Raw genomic sequence first — 21,761 nt, 5'->3', positions numbered from 1 at the left:
TTGATTAAACTTTAAGGCATAATATTTTACTATCATCTTGCCTTGATTCAAACTCATGAATTCCTTAGCCTTTGCCTCTCTCAACTCTTAAGGAAAAAAACAATCAATAAAAGTAGTAGAGAATACATCCCACAAAGAAGACTCAACATTATCACCCTTAGAATGATCTCATTCCTCATAACACTGATACACTATATCGTTCAATTAATAAATAGTGAACTGTACACCCTCTATATTAGCAGCATGCATCATATGGAAAATTCTTTCTATCTTATCAATGAAATTTTGAGGGTCTTCCTCAACATTAGAACTAGTGAAATTTGGAAGACTCAACCTCATAAATTGGCCAACTCTAGTAACCTCAGAAGCTAGATAACAGAATCAACACTCATAGTATGAGAGGCCACCAACTAGGTAAGAAAATAGATCGACTGGCCTAAGGTGTTTGAGGAAGGATAAGGGGAATTGGTGGAAATCCACTAGGGAAATCAAAAGCAACAGCCCTAGACAGGGTCTAAACTCTTAGAGTAAGATGAGATCCATCCACATTATCCTTAGAAGAGATAACAAAGTTTTCACGAGCATCAGATCTTCTAGGAGGGATAATCTAAAAAGCAAACAAACAAAAATTAGAGGATATTTCAAGAACTTAGACTCTATAGCCTAAAATAGAAATATAAGAAAGGAAAACATTCCTAAATAACTCATAGCCTTTCCCTTGTAACTGAGGCATACTACACACCCATAAAAGAGAATCTACTTGACATGATTTGTAGACAGCCAATGACACCAAACCTGGATCTGATATCAACTTTTTCATGACCCAAACTAGGTCCTGGCCATGACGGTATCTCAAGTGCAACAAGGACCGAACACCACCCCTATACCTAACCAGTAGTACATAATACCACCAATGTAAAATTAATTTTGAACATATAAGAAAATAGCATAAGATAAGCTTAGAGAATTTAAGTCATGTCTATAATCGGATACGATAACCAACCAACATCACCCAAGTCCACAATAATCCACAAAGCCTTCTAACAAAACTGAAATTAATAAGCTGTCAGGACATGCCCTTGACCCTAACAATGACAATGACAATGATAATGATAATGTGGACTCTCAGTTATAATCTATGAATAGAAACTGATGAAATGTCCAAGCCTTTTGGAGAATAAAAGCGCACCACTTCACCACTAACAATTGATGAACTAATTCGATCCACCTAACTCTGTGCAGAAAAAGTAGAAGTATCTCTAGTGTCTGTATCGTGTGGGGATAAAACATCCAGAGATAGTTAGTAGGTTGAGCAATAACATGTAACTCAACGATAGGGGATAAAATAAAGTCAATTCAAACCTAATTCAAAACCATGTGAACATCGTCATTTACACACATAAATAATATGTCGAAAAAAAGAATAAGGCGTAGTATGCACTTTAAAACTTTAGCCTAGATCGTGTAGCTCAACCATCATAATTTAAGAAGGCACTCATGAGATATATTGGGCCATCTCTTCCCTAGATGGAAGGGTCACAGTAGGTGTAGTTGCATGAACCAGACAATGTACATATAGGGGACTCAAACCTCCTAGCATACCAAGATGACCTAAGAATCCGATCATGTTATAAAAAGTGTGAGACCCAAAACACCCAATCATACAATAATAATAAAGGGGACTCGAACCACTCGATCATTTAGACACCCTTGTGTCAGAAGCCATGGTTTCCAATATTGTCCCTCGGGATCACTACTTTAGCGACTTAGATACATAACTCTCAGTAAATCCAAATTAAATTATTTACCATACATTCTCATTAATTAAACTATAATACACATTTAGGCATACACTATTGGTATTGTTATACCAACTACATGTTCAAGGTAACATCAACATATCAAACCAATTATCTTCACCTAGGGAATTCACAACCCCCTTGGTTTAATTATACATTAGCTTGGGGAATAATACAACCATATAAGGTTAAATTCAATATTATTATACTTCATTGACTTTTCACATTATACAAAAGTTCATGAGTAGTTCAATGTGCATACTTTTCATATTCAAAACCAATTTCACATTATAGGGTTCAGGTCATTACTAATTCAATTGTCAATATTAACAAAATTTAGGGAAATCACAATTCCCTAGTTTATTAACCATACCCATGCAACAAATTGGTTTCAAAACCACCATTTAAAATATAACCAACTCATATACACACATGAAATATCACATAAATAATAATCACTCAAAACCCTCAATCCATGTTTAAAAAGCAACATCAAAACCATATGAATAATACTTGAATACACGCGCTTTTAAAAAAAGTAACCATTGTAAAAGAGTAAAATACCTCAAAGATTGTCAATTATGGAGAAGAAACCTTGAATTAACCCCTAGAAGCTTAACCTTGAGAAAACCCTAGCTTGCTTTACTTGAAGGAATTTGGGAGAGTAAAAAGGGTTATTGATTTGTTAAAGTGTTAAGATAATGCCCCAATAGTGTCTTATGGACATATGGTCAAAGTGGTTAAAGAGGGAAATTTCCAAAGTTCCCTCAACTTAAAAATAAAAATTATTGCCAGTGACTACAGGTCACACGACGACTTGTAATGACATGTTATGACTCATTACCATGAGTCGTAGACCAGATTGTGTCATATGGTGCATATCCTGTTAACCCTACGACTTGCATCATATGACTCATTAGGGGAACCTATTACTCGTTGGGTTCTATTCTTCACCAGGACTACAACTCTTAGAACATACACTAGTTTGACTGTGGTAGGGACATCACAACTCATAGTGAGTCCACAGGACTCATTAGGAGCCACTCGTACTTAGAATGTATAACATAGCCACACACACTGGTTGTGATATTATTTGGGTTCTTATGATTCATAATGATACCTCAAGACTAGCAGCGTGAGTCATAATAAGGAAAGTGAGGATAAAATTTTAGAAATTTTCAAGGGCCAAAAATTTGGGGTGTTATAGACTATGTCAAGACATTCACTCGCACAAAGAAGTTCCAATCAACATGCATAGAATACCATAAGATTGCCCTTATTTTCTATACCTTAGTTTTACAAACAGTTGGATTAGGATCATTATAGGACTTTACTCATCTTGTAATGTAGGATTAGGGGTAGGTATGGTACATTTCGCATAAAGTGACTCACTCTGCTTGACACTACACTTACAATTTGGCTCCACTTCTCAACTATTTTTTTTATTTCATTCTATTTTTTTCTCTATTGGTTTTTCGTATTAGGTGTAGTTTTCTCTTTGCTATTAATTTATTCATTTTTTCTTTTTTTTTTAATTCCTATTTTTTTGTTTACCATACCTTACCTTATCTCCTTTTCTTTTACATTACACCTTTCTGCATATACTATTTTAACTATACACCACTATGATAGCCGCCTTCAACTTAGGAGATTTGTCTGAGTTGAGGTGTGAAGTGTCTAAGGAGGGACTAAGGCCAAAACAGGTTCATTATAATCAATTAGGAATGTAAAACAATGAAAAATAAGAAAATAGGTTAACGTAGGCTTGAATTAGGGATCAAGGGATACTTATTTATATTTGGGTGATTATTTAGGCTAAGAGTGGATTAAGTCAAAATCGACCTATGATCATGTCCTAACCAACTATCCTATACCCTAGGCAAGACTAATTGGGCAATCTCTAGATTAAATGCACAAAGGGAACTGGGTAAGTAACTCACACACACATGGTACATGGTTATATCAGAAACTACTACCTATCCAGTACATGCAATGCTAAGGTAATATTAATTGCCCCTAATCCTAATGCCATGACACAAGTCTCAATAGTCACACAGGTATTTACATCACATAGTTCACAAAAACATTTAGAGGGGTGTCATTTTTTCCAAACCACTTAGAAACACACAAAAAAATGTCAACTGCCGTTAGGTTCCTAATTTTTCTACTAATTAAACACAAATAACACATAACACATATATGAAACAAATGCAAAACAACCTAAATATGTTGGTTTTACTAGTTTAATGCAACCGACGGGAAGAAAAACATGATAAGAAAAAACCCTCGACTGAGGTATAACACCACCCCTAACTAAAGACTATGAAGTATCTACAGTGCATAACCACAATGTAAAACAAGGGATGAATACATACCTGGGATGATCTAGGCATCTAAAGTTGATTCACCCCCATCTGAGGTAGCTCGTGGCTCAATTAGAGAAGGTGGTGGTGGGGTACGACTAGAGGAGATGCCTATTGCTAGCTCAATATACCTCAGCTCATCAATAGAGCAGTGAGTAACTGACTCCTAAGTTTTTCTTTTTAGGGTCGTCTAACAATCCATAGTCGGATCCTATAATTCCTCCTGATCTTTCTTGGTCACAATAATTGCAGCCACATCATCTTTTATAAATAGGTCAAATACCACAGTAGAAGGTCAGGATAGTGGAGGTATAAAATATGTAATGACTAGAGGGACAACTAGAATATCGTTCTCAGCTAGTGATCGTACCTCTAAGCATAATGTAGCCATCTCCTCACGTAGGCTAGATAAGTCTGGTGCCCAGACCTTACGCATTTATGCACTCATCCCAGTCTCTAAACTATCAATATAGGAATAAAGCTCTCAAGTATACTCCTCTATAATAACCATTATTTTTCTCTTGAATTCATCCTCAAAATCCTGTAAGTGGTCCGAACCGGAGGTCAGATCTGTCTGAATAATATGGCTAACTAAGTCTCTGTCTGAGTAAGTTAGGAAGTCATCTTCTCCTTCCTCTCAACCACCAGCTTTAAAAATTCATGTAGCACAATAAAAAACTCAATTAATGTCGGTTGAGGAGGAAAAAAGCTAGCCTCAGTTCATGCTGAAGTAGAACTCGAGGCTCTTGCAAATATGCCTGTGGCCCTCTCATCGCCTATCTTAGTAGTGACCTCAACTCTCTGACTTCCCATGTTTATTTCAATTCTTACATATGGACTTTGAATAAGCTTGATCGAAATTGAAGTCCCCTCAAAATGGATCATGCCAGAAGTAGATGGTGGATGTGCTCTATGTGCAAGGATTTGGTTGGTGCATCCTTAATCAAATCAATATCGGCCATGTAATTCTCCCCAATCACCGATCCACCTCAACAATAGGTGGCACTCCAGCTGCATAATATAACTACTACAACAAACATGGAAAAAGAAAATTGGTGGTCTCACTAAATGCTCTCACATGGAGCTCAGCTCGGATCCACCTCGTGAAATCAATGTTATAACAAGCAATCAGGCTGGCAATCAAAGATGCTCTATCCCAAGTAAGTATGTTTTCCACAGATGTTGAACTCAATCTATGTCATACCACTGCCCACCATAACTTTGCTGAAAAGTGCAGCCACACCTTATTGATCTCTCCCTTTTCCTCAACCCATGGGGCATCAGTGCAAAACTCTCCTATTTGTGTTGCTATTCATCCATCCAAATCCACCCCAAGTTCTCTATGTTTTGCATCTTTATAGTGCACCTACTTGACCCTATCATCATATTATAATCAAACTCGATTGTCATTTTCGGACCTACATACTCTGACCCAAATAACACTCATCGAACAATCGCCTTAGAAATATCAACTTTCACTCCCTAACGAAAGTACTGGTCATCTGGGGCTCCTCAACTGCTCTACCCTTAGCTTGGGTCACCTGGTATATCATAGATGCATTCGATACACAGAACTCCCAAACAAGATCCGGGCAATATGAACTAGAAAGATGGGTCATCCACCCCAGTCCATATCTCTCAAAACTAGCTTGTAAATTTGGAGCTTTTGGTAACTTAGACAAATTTATATTCATGATTGACCCTACACTGTGATAAAACTATCTCTTTCATAAATGTTTTTAATCCCCTCCATACACCATCTTGGAGGAATATGAGCTATAGGTACTGTAGAGATATGTGTAGAGTGAAACTCCTATGCAGTAGTTGTAGGGTAAGAACCCTGAGTAGCAGTCTGATTAACTAAAGATTAAGATGAAAATATCTTCAATTACATTAGTACCCTCATCAGACTGGCATGTAGCTACGCCTGATACAGACTTACTCTCTGAACATGATGAATCATCGGACCCATTCTTGGCCTGGAAATCAGCTACATTCTCTTCTTTTTCAGAACCTGTGTTTGACTTAACCTCTTTCACTGAACCAACACCTAACTCATTCTTCCCTTCTCAAAATAAGGAGCATATGGTGGTGAAGTCAAGGATGCCCTTTTTTTAGGCTCCACCAGAAACACACATTACGTTGAAGTTTGTCCCTCAGCTTATGGTGCTTGTAGGGCCTATGGTGGTGTGGGCTAAGAGCCAAACTGCGCAACAACTGCTGCAGTTACAGCCTATATCTATAATCAGCCTTAGTTCTATCATAGGGCTAATAGTGTGCTATATAATCTCATATGATACTCCTCAAAGGAAGCACTCTATTCAGGACACTCATCTTACAGCCTGGACTGAACCCCCTACTTCTGTGAAACTTTTGGTTCCATAGTAGCTGAAAAATTAGTTGTTGGTGATTTAAACATAAGACACCCAAGGAAGGGTCTACCTACGAACCCTACCTATAGGCCATAAGTTAACTTATAGGAGTTATAGGTGCCATTGTAGGTACCAAACAAAGCCATGAAGCTTTAGGGTTTCAAGTCAGATACCTATAAGGTTACTTACGAGATGTGTAGGTACCACTTAAGAGGCTGGTAAGTATCCTCATAAGTCCTTTTTGAGAGAAATTTGACTTTTTCATCAAAAATTTCATCCCAAATAGGTATAAATAATTATTAGACCTATTTCGACCACTCCAACATGCAACAATTCAAGTTTAACTAGTATAAGCACATATATTTTGAGATTTTCTCTCATTAGTCAACTTTTAATTTCATTTATTATGTGATCCCATGTTTCCTAAATAGAAATCATTCCGTAAATTTAATTTTACCCATTTTAGGCTCCAAAATTTTCAAGAATCATGAGACTTACACAATTTTAGGTTATATGAAGCATTGTCTCAGGTTAAATAATAATGAACATGATTTCACTTAGTTATTATCTAGATTTAAAGAATCTTAGAAGTAAAAGTGGAACAATTTGGGTTTAGCCCTAATTTTATGCGTTTTGCACACAAGTGTGGTGAGAACAAGTGGGGATTGCCTTTTATAGTTCAGAAAGGAAGTTGGAAAGTTTAAAATTAAGTGGGAGTTTAAAATTTATAAAGAAGGGGGGCATTGGGGGGGTCCGTGTTTCGGGTTATAAGGAAGAGGTAGGGTCGTATTGGTCAGGTCACATGGGCCCAACCCAACTTTTGAGTATAAGCCCAACAACTTTTTGACCCATTTACGACCTGTACGTGCTACTTACAACCCATAAGTGGTACTTACATCCCATAATTGGGTTCATAAGTTGGTCCTACAAGTAGAATTTATTTAATTTTTATGTTCCCAACTTATGGGGTCATAGGTTATACTTACTACTCCTATGAGGGGGTTCGTAAGTACAACTTTAGAGAGACATAAATTCTTCTGACACCTACAACTTCAACTTACCAATTGTAAGTTAAACCTAGGACCCCTATAAGTAGGGTCATAGGTCCACTTATTTGGACTTGTCTGAATTATGTATTTTTTACCAGTTTCCAGGTGTTTCCATATGGTTTTAACCTACAAAACATCAAAAAAGTGAACACTACACCTTACGTTTCCTCTCAAAAAGCACTTGATTTAACGTGGCAGCATGATGTGGCTATGTTGGGTACTCAGACTTGACCAACAAGCCCATGGGTTGCCTCCTATGAAGAGCCCAATTTAATGTTGTGGCATGACTCAGTTGACTTGTCTACTTGTACTTCGCTACGACTTATATTATGACAAACTTTGAGTTCCCCCATGCTGCCCATGTAATGTTTTAGAAGATGCCCATTCACCTTGAATAGATTATCTCCTTCTCATTTCAGCTCAATTTCACTAGTTGGAAATACTCTAACCACGGTGAATGATCCAAACCACCTAGACTTCAACTTGGAAGAAAATAAGTGAAGTCTTAAATTATACAACAATACTATATCACCGGGATGGAATACGTTTTTTTCAATTTTACCGAGCTAGAATACCTTTTTCTCAATTTTCTTATCATGGAACAACTTCATTTTCTCCTTATACAAGGCAGAACTTTCGTAAGCCCAGAGACAAAATTCATCCAGCTCATTCATCCTCAACTTTACAGCATCACTCCACTGAAAATTCAATTTTTTCAACACCCATAATACCTTGTGCTCAAGATCTACCAGTAAATAGGATACTTTACCATACACAATTTTATAAAAAGAGGCACCAATGGTGGTTTTAAAATTTATATGTAGGCCAAAAGTACATCATCTAGCTTTCTTGACCAACAACTCTGGTTGGCATTCACAGTCTTCGGCAAAATGGACTGTATCTCATGATTAGAGACCTCAACCTGCCCACTCGTCTGTGGATGGTAAGGTGTTTCCACCTTACGTATCACACCATGTTTATAAAGTAGGTACTTAAATAGACGATTATAAAAATAGGACCCACCATCTCTAATAATGGGCTTGGAGTACCTGATCGAGATAAGATGTTTTTCTTTAAGAATATAGTGACACTTCAACCCTCATTATTGGAAAGTGCATCCACCTTTACCCACTTAGAAATGTAGTCGACTTCCACTAATATATACTTAATTCTTTAAGAACTCACAAACATACCTATGAAATTTATGCCCCACATATCAAATAACTCAAGCTCAAGAATACGTGTCATGGGAAGCTCATGTTTTCGTGAGATGTTTCCTTTCCATTGATATTGGTCATAGTCGCATGCATAATCATGTCATCTTTATAAATAGTTAGCCAATAGTAACCACACTCTAGGATCTTTTGGGCCGTGCGAGTACCACCATGGTGACCCCCAAATGGAGGCGAGTGACAAGCCTCAAGAATGTTCATCATCTCAACTTCAGGAATACACCTCCGAATAACACCATCTGCACACACCTGAAATAGGTAAGGGTCATCTTAGAAAAACTTTCATACCTCATGTATAATTGTTTGGCTGCTTAAATGATAAGTCTTCTGGGATAAGGTCACTTGCCAAATATATAGCAAAATTAGCAAACCAAGGGATTAAGTCTTATGCTGCTGCCAAGACACGCTAATTTTGAAAAGTATCATCAATTTAAATCTCACCCACTAATTTAAGCATCGCCTCCTCTTCTAGGGGGGACGACGGTCTACAACTTGGTTTACTGTGGGTTTTCGTTCCTTCACCTCAAAGCAACTTTTTCCAGCAATAATACCCAATAAATTAACCTTAGCTTAGCATCTTTCTTTGACATACAATACCTCAAAGCTACATGATTAGTATGCACAATGAATTTGGTCTCTATCAAATAGGATCAAAATTTCTCAAAACCAAACACCATCGCAAGTAACTCCTTCTCAGTAACTGTATAATATTTTAGTGCGGGTTTGAGTGTTTTGCTGGAATAATAGATTGGGTGAAGAATCTTCTCATATCTTTGTCTTAGGAAAACTCCTAAGGGCACATTACTAGCATCACACATCACTTGAAAGAAAGGGTCCAATCTGGAGATACAATAATAGGAGCCAAGATCAACTACTCCTTAAGGTGCTCAAACACATTGAGACAAGCATCATTGAATATGAACTTTACCTTCTTCTATAAGAGTTTACAAAATAGATTAGCAATTTTAGAGATGCCTTTGATGAACTTCCTATAAAATCCTACATGACCCGAGAAACTTCTGATACCTTTAACTAAAATTGGTGGATGTAATTTTTCCACCTCCATCTTTGCCCTGTCAACCTTAATTCCATTCTTAAAAAATTTGCAACCCAGAACAATCCCCTCTTTTACCATAAAGTGACACTTTTCCTAATTTGAAACCATGTTACACTCCTCTTATCTCTGAAGTGCATTAGCCAAGTGGGATAGACAATCATCAAAAGAATTTCCCAAAATTGAGAAATCATCCATAAAAACCTCTATCCTTCACCATATCATAAAAAATTGACATCATACAATGCTAAAAGGTGGTTGGAGCATTACAAAGTTCGGAAGTCATTCTCTTAAAGTGAACGCTAACTTGCTATACAAATATGTGAAAGTGGTCTACTTTTGGTCTTCTAGGGTAAGAGAAATCTTTTTATACCTCGAATAACCATCAAGAAAATAACACCATCCTCTATCTATAAGATGGTCTAACATCTGGTCCATGAATGGCATACGAAAGTGATCCTTTTATATTTAAGTATTCATCTTTCCATAATCCATGTACTCTCTACATACCATAACTGTTCTCATGTGCACTAACTCATTCTTCTCATTTGGGACCATAGTGATCCCACCTATCTTTTGCACACATTGAAGTGGGCTCACCCACGTGTTGTCGATAATAAGATAAACCACAGCTCTATCTAACCACTTTATGATGTCTTTCTTTTTCACCTCGTACATAGGTGGATTTATACGAGGCTGATGCTCAATGCCAGTTATACGCTTTAGTTCAAGTTGAATTTTATGAGTAAAAATCCCGAGTGAAATCTCGATAATATCTGTAATAGTCCATTCAATGGCCCGCTTAAATCTCTATAATACTAAAATCAAGGCCTCGACCTGTGTATCTGAAAAATTTCCATTAATAATAATCGGCAAGGAATTTTTGGACCACCAAAAATACATAACATAAATGAGAAGAGAGTACTTCCAATTTCAAGACTGGTGGCTCTTCAATAGATGGTCAAGCTAGCGGGGTTACTCTATTCTTCAAATCAAGATCCAACTTATTTAATGCATGAGGATCACTATGAAAAAAAGCAAAATGATGTCAAACAAAAATGCAACGGACAGTCTCGCTCTGAAAAAGCAACGGAAAAAGTGACATTGTCCGTTGCTTTTAAAATTTATTTTTAATTTCTATTGATTTTTGTATTTATATTGATGGACAATGTCTCAAAGTCTGCCTTTTTTCTCACAAATTATCGTTCCAACCATTTAATAAATAATTTATAAATTTATTTTTAATAAATGCAATGGACAATGTAGTTATTTATTTAAAAAATTAAAAATTAATCTTTAAAAAAGAAGCCCATAAATTTTTTAATTCAATTTCTATTTTTATTTATTTTTACTAAAATTGACGGACAAAATATCTATAATTTTTAATTTTTAGAAAAATTAAGTTTAGAAAAGAGACGGTGCCTATCACAATTTTTAATTATTTTTAATTTTTCTTTATTTTTTACTAAAAGCGACCAAAAATATCAATTTTATTAAAAATAAATAAAAATTAATTTTATAAAAACAAAATTGTTCATCGATATTTGATTTTCTTAATTTATTAATAAATAAACAATTTATATATTTTATAACAGTAAATTATATATATAAATTTTTTAAAAGCACTAGACAACGTCGATTTTGTCCATAGCTTGTTTAGTCAATTTTTTTGTCAATATTATTAGAACAACACCCTAAATCTCTTTTCCCTTTTCGTCTTTTCTATTTAGTCGTTTCTCTCTCTCTCTTCCTTTCTCCTACAATCTCCAGTGGTCTCTCCTCTGACATCACTCGATTGTGCTTTCGGGGTCATGTTTCGTAAGTAGCTAATAAGCTCTTTTTTTCCACAGATTTGAGGTCAATCGGCCACCAAAATTTTTGTTTCTTTCTCAATTTTTGTTGATTTGTTGGTTTATTCTTTAATTTTATTATTTTTTTGTTGATAAAAAATAACTCAAATTCACAATTTTTATGTAACCTTAATTTTTGTTTTGTGGTTTGGTTTATTGTAACCTTTAATTTTGTTTTATTTTTTAATTTGTGGGTTGGTTTATTCTTGAATTTTTTGATTTTTTTGAGTAGTCAAGGTGCTATCACTATTAGTAAAACACACACAAAAACAAGCAACTTAAATTCACAATTTTTACCTATTTTTGTGTCACCCCTTTTTTTTTTTTTCTATTTGTGTGTTTATTCTTGATTTTTTTTGTTTTTAGTAGTCAAATCCCTCACCACTGGCAAAATAAACAAAAGGCTCAAAACTTGCAATTTTAACTAATATATATATAACTTTTTTGTTTTTGGACAATCAAACCCCCGAGCACTAGTAAATAAATAATAATTAAAATACACATTATACCAACTCTACCAAATATTGTACAACTTATATGTAAATTAATAAATGAATAATTTACTTATTTATAGCTACAACATGACCCTTCAATACACCAAATTAATACGTTTATTTCTAAATCACTACAATTTTAGATTTTTCATAGTTGGAGATGGAGAGCAACAAAAGAAAGATTTTACCATATCTTAAATTAATCAAATCTTTATTGGTTCTTTTCAAGGTTTGGAGGTTAAAATTCAATCCTTCATAATAGTTGATTATGATGCTAATCTATTTTTTTATTGGTGATATAATATTTAAACAATAATGTCTTACGAACATGTTAGTTTGCTATTTTTTGAGAAAAGGGTTGGCTTTCGGCGATCGCTTAGCTCTTTCTCTTCAACTTAGGCCAAGCAAAGTTAAGTTGATTTATCATTAGTTTTTATAGTAAAGTCTTTAAATATAGTGCAATGGTAGAATTATTTGCTGTAGAAGGCTTTGAAAGTCATATATTTTATGATGATTTTATGATGTGAGAGGGACATGAGATGCCTCTACTTATTTTCTTTATTAAATTTATAGAATTATTTTACTTATATTACAATTGAGAATGTGACTAGTGATTAGAAAATAGTTAAATGTAGTGACTTCAAATTATGAACTTGTGACTTGAAAATGATTAAATGTAGTTACTTAAAATTGTGAACTTATGAATAGAAAATAATTAAGTGTAGTCACTTGAAATGTGAACTAATAACCTAAAAATGATTACGTGTGGTTACTGAATTTGTGAACTTGCGACATGAAAATGGTTAAGTGTAGTGAGTTGAAATTTGATCTAATGACATGAAAATGATTAAGTGTAGTTATAGAAACTATGAACTTGCAACTTGAAAATGGTTAAGTGTAGTGACTTGAAATGTGATCTAATAACTTGAAAATAGTTAAGTGTAGTTATTTGAAATTGTGAACATGTGACATGAAAGGGTTAAGTGTAGCCACTTGAAATGTGAACTAATGACTTGAAAATGGTTTAATGTAGCTACTTGAAATTGTGAAATTGTGTCTTAAAATGGTTAAGTGTATTAATTTGAAATGTGAACTAATGACTAAAAAATGGATAAGTGTAGTTACTTAAAATTGTGCACTTTGTGTACTCGTGACTTGAAAATGGTCAAGTGTAATTACTTGAAATTGTGGACTTGTGACTTGAAAATAGTCAAGTGTAATTACTTGAAATTGTAGACTTCTGACTTGAAAATGCATAAGTGTAGGGACTTGAAATTTGTACTCATGACTTGAAAATGGTTAAGTGTAATTACCTAAAATTGTGAACTTGTGACTTGAAAATGGTTAAGTGCAATTACTTGAAATTGTGAACTTGTGACATGAAAATGGTTCAGCGTATTTACTAGAAAAGTGAACTAATGAAATGAAAATGGTTAAGTGTAGTCACTTAAAATGTGTACTCATGACTAGAAAATGGTTAATGTAGTCACTTGAAATATGGACTATTGACTTGAAACAGTTAAGTGTAGTTACTTCAAATTATTAACATGTGACTTGATTTTCTTATAGTGAAGTCTTTAAATGTAGTGTTATAGTGAGATTATTTCATGTAGAATGATTTTAAAGCTATAAGTTTTTTTATGATTAGTGCAGTGTTTAGTGAATTAAATTTGTGGCCAAATGATTATGAAAGTGATGAGTGTTAATCCTACCACTCATTCACACTAATCATGCATGCGTACTACCATTTTTTGTATTAGAAAATGAGGTATTATATAGATTTAAGTGCACTAACGCCCATATTTTGCAGGTACAAATTGGAGAAGGTGAGCATATGTGGAATGGAGCTAAAAAGGGAGCAAATGGAAACAAAAGGAGTGCAGCTCGAAACCTAAAGCAGTCGGCCTCAGTTACCACGACCGCAGTCACAGTTAGTCTAGGTGGTCAGTAAAGCACGATCGCAGAACCTAACCTTGGTCGTGTAATATCAGTCACAGACAAACACACATGATCATGGAACAGTAGGAACAGGCCCAAGGGCAGATTTGTAAAATGTCATGGATGAATCCCAAATCATATATTAGCAAAAACCTTTTCTTCTTTGGGTATTGCTTACCTCATAACATAGTTTTGAATTCCAATATTGAAACCTTAATTAGGAAAGTGTGTAATTAACTTATAAGGACCAAATTACTTAGTTTCTTTATGAAGGATGAATGCTTGGGTTGACCCACACGGTATATTTCTCTTTACTTTCTTCATTAGTAGCTAAGTAATTTAGTCTCAGGGTTATGTTGAAATAGAGTGTAATTGTGTGTGGGTATTGTTGTGTTTTCAAGGATTTAAGTTGTTGAGTATGAATTTCACTATTGCTTGAGCTTATGTGTTGGAATTTGATGGGTGAAAACTCCAAATCTCCAAATGGGTATGATGAGTAAAAACTCCAAGTTTTAGAAACCCTTTGTCATCTTCGAAAGAGGGATTTAGGTAAATATTAGGCAACCTATAACATCCTCGAAAGAGGGTTATCGGGGGACAAAGCAATGGTGAACAACCAAGCCTATGGTTTACTACCCTTTGAAATCTTAAAAATAAGTGCTTAGGGAGCGTAAATCATGTCAAGAACATCATCCTAGAAATAGGGATGCTTGGTTGAGGTTTTGAGTGGTTATATAAACTCTACACTTGATAGGTGCTCAAAAGAGCTAATAGGTGAAATCGTTGGGGTCTTATTGAAAGATTGAACTCAATGATCTTCGACCTAGCCTATGCATGAATTAACAACTAAATTCCATAATAAACCAACATTACCACACATGTTTTACCTCTTAGGATACATAATCCCAAGATTTCTCCAACCTTGAATTCAAACAAAAGATAGCATTTACCGCGTATTTCTTGAAGGTTGTATGAAAAGTTTTCAAAATAATTCCCCCATTTAATTATACATGTCATTTTCATTAGAATTATGGGTAACCTTATAGTAATTTAAGTACCCTAGGTTTGAAGTCTATAGTATTCTCTCTTTGAGAATTGACCCCAAGTTACATTGGGTTAATTTACAATGACCACCTCACTTCTAAATTATAGGAGTGAGTTTAGCGTTATCAAAATGGCGTCTTTATCGGGGAGTGAAATATATATTTTTAGTTTTGTGGTGCTAGTTTTACTTAAGAATACCCGGAGTGGGATAATTTACTTTATTTGTTATTTTTGAATATTTTGTAGGTGATTAAAGTGTGAACAGAGCGATGAGCGATAATGCTAGTAATTTGGGCCCCTTTGACACTCCACTAGACGATGAGGGCCAATTAAATAAGGTGGTGCTAACAACTGTAATTCATATCCCTCCAACCAATAGGAATAGTGTGTTTCATATGACTAGCATTATACTTCATATGTTGAAAATGAAAGGATTATATGGGGGTCAAGCATATGAGGACACAAATTTCCATTTGAAGAACTTTGTGGAAGTTTGTGTGCCATTTAACATAGCGCATATTACACAAGAATCCATTCGGCTTTGACTCTTCTCGTTTTCACTAATGGGCAAAGCGTTGTTATGTCTCCGTTCACTTTCACCGAATTCAATTACATCTTGGGAGGAGCTTACCACGGTGTTCCTTGATAGATAGTTCCCACCATCGAAAATGCTTCTAAACTGGGAAGAGATTATGAACTTTCGGAAAATGAATGGAGAACCATTGTTTGAAGCTTGGGAGAGATGTAATGGACAACTAGCTCAATGTCTAAATCATAAAGTCCTGGATAAAATGCTCCTTGAGATTTTCTATAGAGCTCTTGACCCATTGAACAAAACTATGGTGAATAAAACGATGGGTGGCTCTAGAGTAAAACTGCATTATCTTGCAGCCTTCTGATTGATAGGTGAAGTATCAAAACAAAATTAGGGGAGGCATACCCATGATACCGATGCTCCTAGGACCCCTTCTACTACCTATGTGATAACTAATGAGCAAAGAAAATGAGATGAGGAGAAGGAGGAGAACATGGCCAAGATGATGACCCAAATTGAGATTTTAATGTAATATGTTATAGGTGCACCTGAGAAAGCGTTAAATACCATAGAATCAAAGTATTATGAAGATGATGATGAGGAAAAGAAGTTTTATGAAGAAATTCAGTACTTGGCAAACTACTTGGGGGGTCCTGCACTGCCTATCAAAGGCAAGGTGGGAACTAAGGTTTGATGGATCATAACTAAGAGAGAAATTGGAGAGATAAAAAATGTGACTATGACCACTACATTCCTCCTCATGATAGGGCTAAGGCCGAAGATTCAAATATCATCAAACCTGAAAAGTTTGAGATTAAAGATGTTTTGGAAAGAATCTTGATTAAAGTTAAAGGTACGGACAAAATGGTATATGAGTTGAAGGGTGACTTCTCCATGCTCTCCCAGATGGTGGTGTCTCACTCCTCCTACATCAATCAATTGGAGACCCAAGTCGAGAAAATCTCCATGCAACTAAATGCAAGGACTAGAGGTGGACTTCTGACTGACACAATTGCTAACCCAAAGAATAAATCACAAGTCTTGGCAATTGTCACTAGAAGTGGAAAATCACTTGACTAGCCCCTTAGAGGAGATGTGAATGAAAATATGACCAAAGCCAAGGCAAAGAAAGTGACACCTTAAAGAAAAGAGGAAAATAATAAGAAAGTGATAGACAAAAGAGATGAAGAAGTTGCTAAAGTTGAAAAGCCACAAGGAGAAGCAATTACAACCATCCATATTCCTTCCCCGTTCCCTCAACGGTTGTATAAAAATGAAAAGAGTGACAAATTGAGAAAATGTATAACCAAACTTAGCGATCTTTCAATAAATATACCACTACTCGAGGCAATCCAAGAGATTTTAGGATATGCTAAGTTAATGAAGAAGTTGATATCCAAGAAGAAGCTCGTTGAGGGTGATACCATTGAGGTTACTCGTGGGTGTAGTACTATCATGGATAGCAAAGTCACAGAAAAGAAAGATGACCCCAGAGCTTTAACTATCCCTTGCACCATTGGGACTCATAAGTTTGCAAAGGCTCTTTGCGACCTTGGTGCAAGAATCAACCTAATTCCCTTTGTCATCTATAAGAAACTTGTCTTGGACACTCCTACATTGATCTCGATGCCACTTTTAATGGCAGACCAGTCCATAAAAAGGATGGTGGGCATATAATTTGATGTCCTTATGATGGTGGAAAAATTTATTCTCCCAGCAAATTTCATAGTGTTGGATAGTGAGATGGACAATGATGTGCCTATCATTATTTGTTGTCCTTTCTTGGCCACTGGGAGAGCCATTATTGAACTAGAGCTAGGGGAGATAAAATTTCAAGTACAAGAAGATGAGGTCTCATTTAAAATTTCGAAGTCAAAGAAGCAAATTGTGGAGCTCAAAGTAGTATCTGTGGTGGATGTTGAAAATGAGAAAGTGAATGATGAGGGGTTTGAGGACCTGCCATGAGATTTGAAGAAAGACATTGTGCCACATCAATAACTAAGGCACTAGGTGGGAGGCAACCCACAAATGCTACGAGAGTGGCTCGTATCATTTTTGCTATGTTCTCGTAGTGTAGATGTTGTCTTTTGCATTTGAATAACCCATGCATTTGAGGCACTTTGGATTGCATTGAATGAGCTTAAAAAGCGAAAGTGTGCAAGTCTACTTAGAAAAATTTAAGCAGGGAAAAATCTGTGAAAATTGAGTAAAATGTTGAATAGGGGGAAACAGGGGAGCCAAACTGCTCTCAGTTACCACGATCACAGCCCCTATGTGCTATCGCAGCTACACGAGTGTCAGTGATCATTGTCCCCTGACCGCAGTCGCAGCCACCTCAGTCACTTAACTCCTAGTTTCCCATCATTTCCCTTACACTCTCTTTTAAGATTATACTCTTAAATTTAGGCTAAATTTTGGTTAAGTTGTGAACTCTCAAACAACCTCTTCACATATTTATTTTTGTATCACAACTCTAGTAAGTGACATGAATCCATGATTTTATTTTTGAAAATAGTCCATAGAGTGCATGATTAAGAAATGGCCTAAAATTGCTAATTGCTATGCTTTCCATATTGTTATATTTATTATTGGTGTAATATTGGCTGCATGATTGAGGTATGCACACCAAGTGTTTGATAAATTGCTCAAATGAACTTTAAATATTAATATTTGGTTTTTTAAGGGTACATTCACACACACTTGTAGCATTGTTCACATGATTTTCATTTTCACCCATATTGTAGAACATACTAGACATTTAAAATTGAGAAAAATGTTAGCATGCGGAGCTGACACAAAACCAGCCTCAGGGGTTGCGATAGTTGTCCTGACTCAATCGTAGTAACTGAGGACAAGTCCCTGCCAGGTCAAAAATCTCGTACTTCTAATTTTAGCTAGGAAACTCCAAGAACTTAGTCCAGTGAACTTTAATGATCAATATAGCATAACTTGCATGATTAATATGACATCGAAAGATATAATGTATGTTTAGTGCTTTCAGGACAACCTCATGGATAAGTATGATCATATCCGATTCATGGCACCCAAATGCCACACGCACTACTACAGTGATCTTTCAAAGACAAAGTTGCTTTTGGAAAGAGGGATGTGTTTGGAGAATGTTCCAGAGAAACTACCGGCCTTCCACAATAAACTTGAAGCCACAGGGTGGAAGTGCTTTGCCCCGGATCCATGGCTTGCAAATGAACAATGGTTTCATGAATTTTACGCTAATATCAATGAAGTATCTTTCTTGGATACACTCAATGTGATTGTAAAGATTCAGGGAATGCCGATGAAAGTTGGGGCTAAACAAATCAATGATATTTGTTGGCTCAAACAAGAAGACATGCGTGAATTCAAAGCAAAAAGGTGTAAATAGGGGAATCAGTTGCCACAATGGATATGTCCCACAAAGGAAGTCTCATGGACTAAAACTAACAGCAATATTTCCATAAATGACTTTACTTCCAAGGCTCGAAGATGGTTGCACATCATTTGTAGCAAAGTGTCTCCTTGCACTCACATGATAGCAGTCCCTGAATTAGATGCAAATATGGTTTCTTGTATTTTAGATAAAATTCCATTGGATGTTGGTCAACTTTTGGTCAATAAAATAGATTATTTAAAAAACCAAGGTTGTAGAATATCTTTTACCCCTATTTAATTACTGAGCTTTACAAGAGAGTAGGGGTGGAAGAGTATGCGAGTGATACATGGGTGTGTCCTAACACCCCCATCTACCCATTAAGGATTTGAAGAGAGGGCGTACTAGGAAAAAGCAAGAAAAAAAATATCAACTTAGAAGAGCCAATAGGTAGTGAACCCAAACCTCATAGGCCAACCACGATGGGACCTCTTAAAGATATTGGAGTTAATATTTCAACCATTAAAGAGCTTGTGTCTAGCTTACCTCAAGGACGGGGAGAGCCAACCACTACCCATCACTTATATGTATCATATGCCAATTATGGCGAGTATAAGGAGGACCAAAAGAAGCAAAAAGCTGCTATTGATCGGCTTGAAAAAGCCTACTCTTCTTTGGCAGCATCACATTGAGTCTCCCGAGCACACATGAAAAGATGATCACAAAGGAAAAAAAGAGGGATAAATTCTTTATCAAGATGTGTAAAGGGGTGAAGGGCCTATGAAAGGTCCTGAAACCCCAAAATAGGTTTCCTACATCTTAGGTGGATAGTGATGATGAGCCCCCGAATGAGTGATCAGATCTTGAAGAGGATGGTGATGATGCAGGGTCTGAAAGTGATAGTAGCCCTTGATATAGATTCAAGAAGCTCCTTTATCTCTTTTATCCTTAATTGTTTATGTACTGGGGACACTGATACCTTTTTAATTAGGGGTATATCCTTATTTATTTGATTTGGGCATGTATTATTGATATTTTGCATACTTTTATACTCTTGTGAGTAATTCTTATTTTTTATTTGGGATGTAATATTCGGGAACTCTAATGATGCCCATATCTGCATAGAGTAGTTATTTTATTTTTGTTGCTTTAACTTGTGATTTAGTTTCTAACCATGGATGCAAAGGAAGTACGAGTACTTGTGGCATCAATGATTGGGATTTGTATTTATACCTATTGGTGACGTCTTAGTAACCATATGGAAGTTTGCCCATACTATAGTTTGCAATGTAAGATGATAGCTTAGGTTGTTTCCATAATTAGTAAAATTATGCATGGTTCAAGTACAAAAGCAAATACCTCCCTCCATCTAAAGATTTTTACAAAATTCAAAGGCATGGACGTTAGCAACTTTGTGACAACATTTTCTCTCTTTGTTTGACTTAGACAGTTGATTACGGAAAAATAGGGGATACTTTACCCTTGTCTCAAGCGAGGAGAACAATTGACCCCCTTGACAACATTCGCATGCCGTGTGTGTGAGCTTAATTATCTATATCTCATGTGTACTTGTACCATCTAGAAATTTCCTCATTAGTCTTTCAAAACTAAATTTTGGTTGCGCTTGGTAGGTAAAATGATCATAGGCCATCTTGTGATTTTGGAAACGTACTTTAGCCTAAAATACCCACCAATACATAGGATTTACCCCTAGTCACCATCTTTGAGCCTTTGGATATTTCTTTGGAAACCACATTATAAGTCATGACCCTTCTTCTTACTCTCTCTTGAACCCTATCCTCCTTGAACTTAAGAATGCAAATTAAGGCTAAAATCCTAAGTTGGGGGTAATGGAAAGAGATCGAAAGTGTAGTGAGCCACGAAGTCACAAAAATAAAAAGAACCTTCAAATCTAGAAAGTAACATTTTTATTTGAAGGAAAAGAAAGTCCATTGAAGAATGAGTTGCATAAATATTGAGGCTAGCATAAGAAGTAAGGAAAGAGGTGAAAAAATTTTGGGTAAAGAAAAAGAGTCAAAGTGGGTAAAGCAAAAAAAGACAAAGAAGTGGCCCAATAATCAAAAAGTGATGAGTATGTGATTTTGAAGTTAAAGAAGGGTATAGCCTTATTGTCCTAAATTGCTATCCTACCCTACTCTAAACCTACAGTACAAGATAAAAAACCCTTTGTGGTTTCCAACCAAGTATGGTTATTGTAGTGGCGATTGAAAATAGAGGCAAGCCTATGGTATGGTACTTATAACATGGAGAGTTCCTTGAGAGAGTAAGTGATTACACTTAAATTACCTTGTTGCATAATTAGTAACTAGGTATATGAACCTTTCTTTCTTGTGAGGGGGCATATAAGTTAATTAATGTGGGTGATTTTGTCATCTTCTGCGCAATAAGATGAGTGGATGTATAACATGATTCTAGCCAGCTTGTGAGTTATTTCTAGAATGTTAGTAATTGTCACATAGTTACTCCCCAAGATCCATTGCATCTTTCGTCACTCCATTTTATGAAGAGGGGTATTGTTAATACTTTTCTATCCATATGTGAAAAACTTTTTGTGGTAGCAACCAAGTTGGAGTCTATATGGTCATTGGGAACATTAATAAGGGCATACATAGAAAGGGTCTCATGGAAATATGTAGTGTTGCT

At 35.7% G+C, this 21,761-nt stretch overlaps 1 protein-coding gene across 1 annotated transcript; it reads left to right on the top strand.

The window, feature by feature from the left end:
- The first annotated feature begins 17,110 nt into the window (after positions 1-17,110).
- On the top strand, positions 17,111-17,695 carry LOC107871784. The gene is made up of 2 exons (XM_047403020.1): positions 17,111-17,285; positions 17,448-17,695. Exons 1-2 carry the CDS (start codon positions 17,111-17,113, stop codon positions 17,693-17,695), a joined length of 423 nt encoding a protein of 140 aa, XP_047258976.1.
- Positions 17,696-21,761: the final 4,066 nt, after the last annotated feature.

This window comes from Capsicum annuum, unplaced genomic scaffold (assembly GCF_002878395.1).
Source record: "Capsicum annuum cultivar UCD-10X-F1 unplaced genomic scaffold, UCD10Xv1.1 ctg3223, whole genome shotgun sequence".
Classification (NCBI taxonomy): Eukaryota; Viridiplantae; Streptophyta; class Magnoliopsida; order Solanales; family Solanaceae; genus Capsicum; species Capsicum annuum.
Note: the sequence above shows the minus strand (reverse complement) of the source record. Positions and strands in the feature narration are given on the sequence as shown.

Coding starts and splice junctions, on each gene's coding strand:
- LOC107871784 (XM_047403020.1), top strand. CDS start 17,111: ATGAAGAAGTTGATATCCAAGAAGAAGCTCGTTGAGGGTGATACCATT. Junction 17,286..17,447: donor AAAGGCTCTTTGCGACCTTG/GTGCAAGAATCA, acceptor TTATTCTCCCAG/CAAATTTCATAGTGTTGGAT.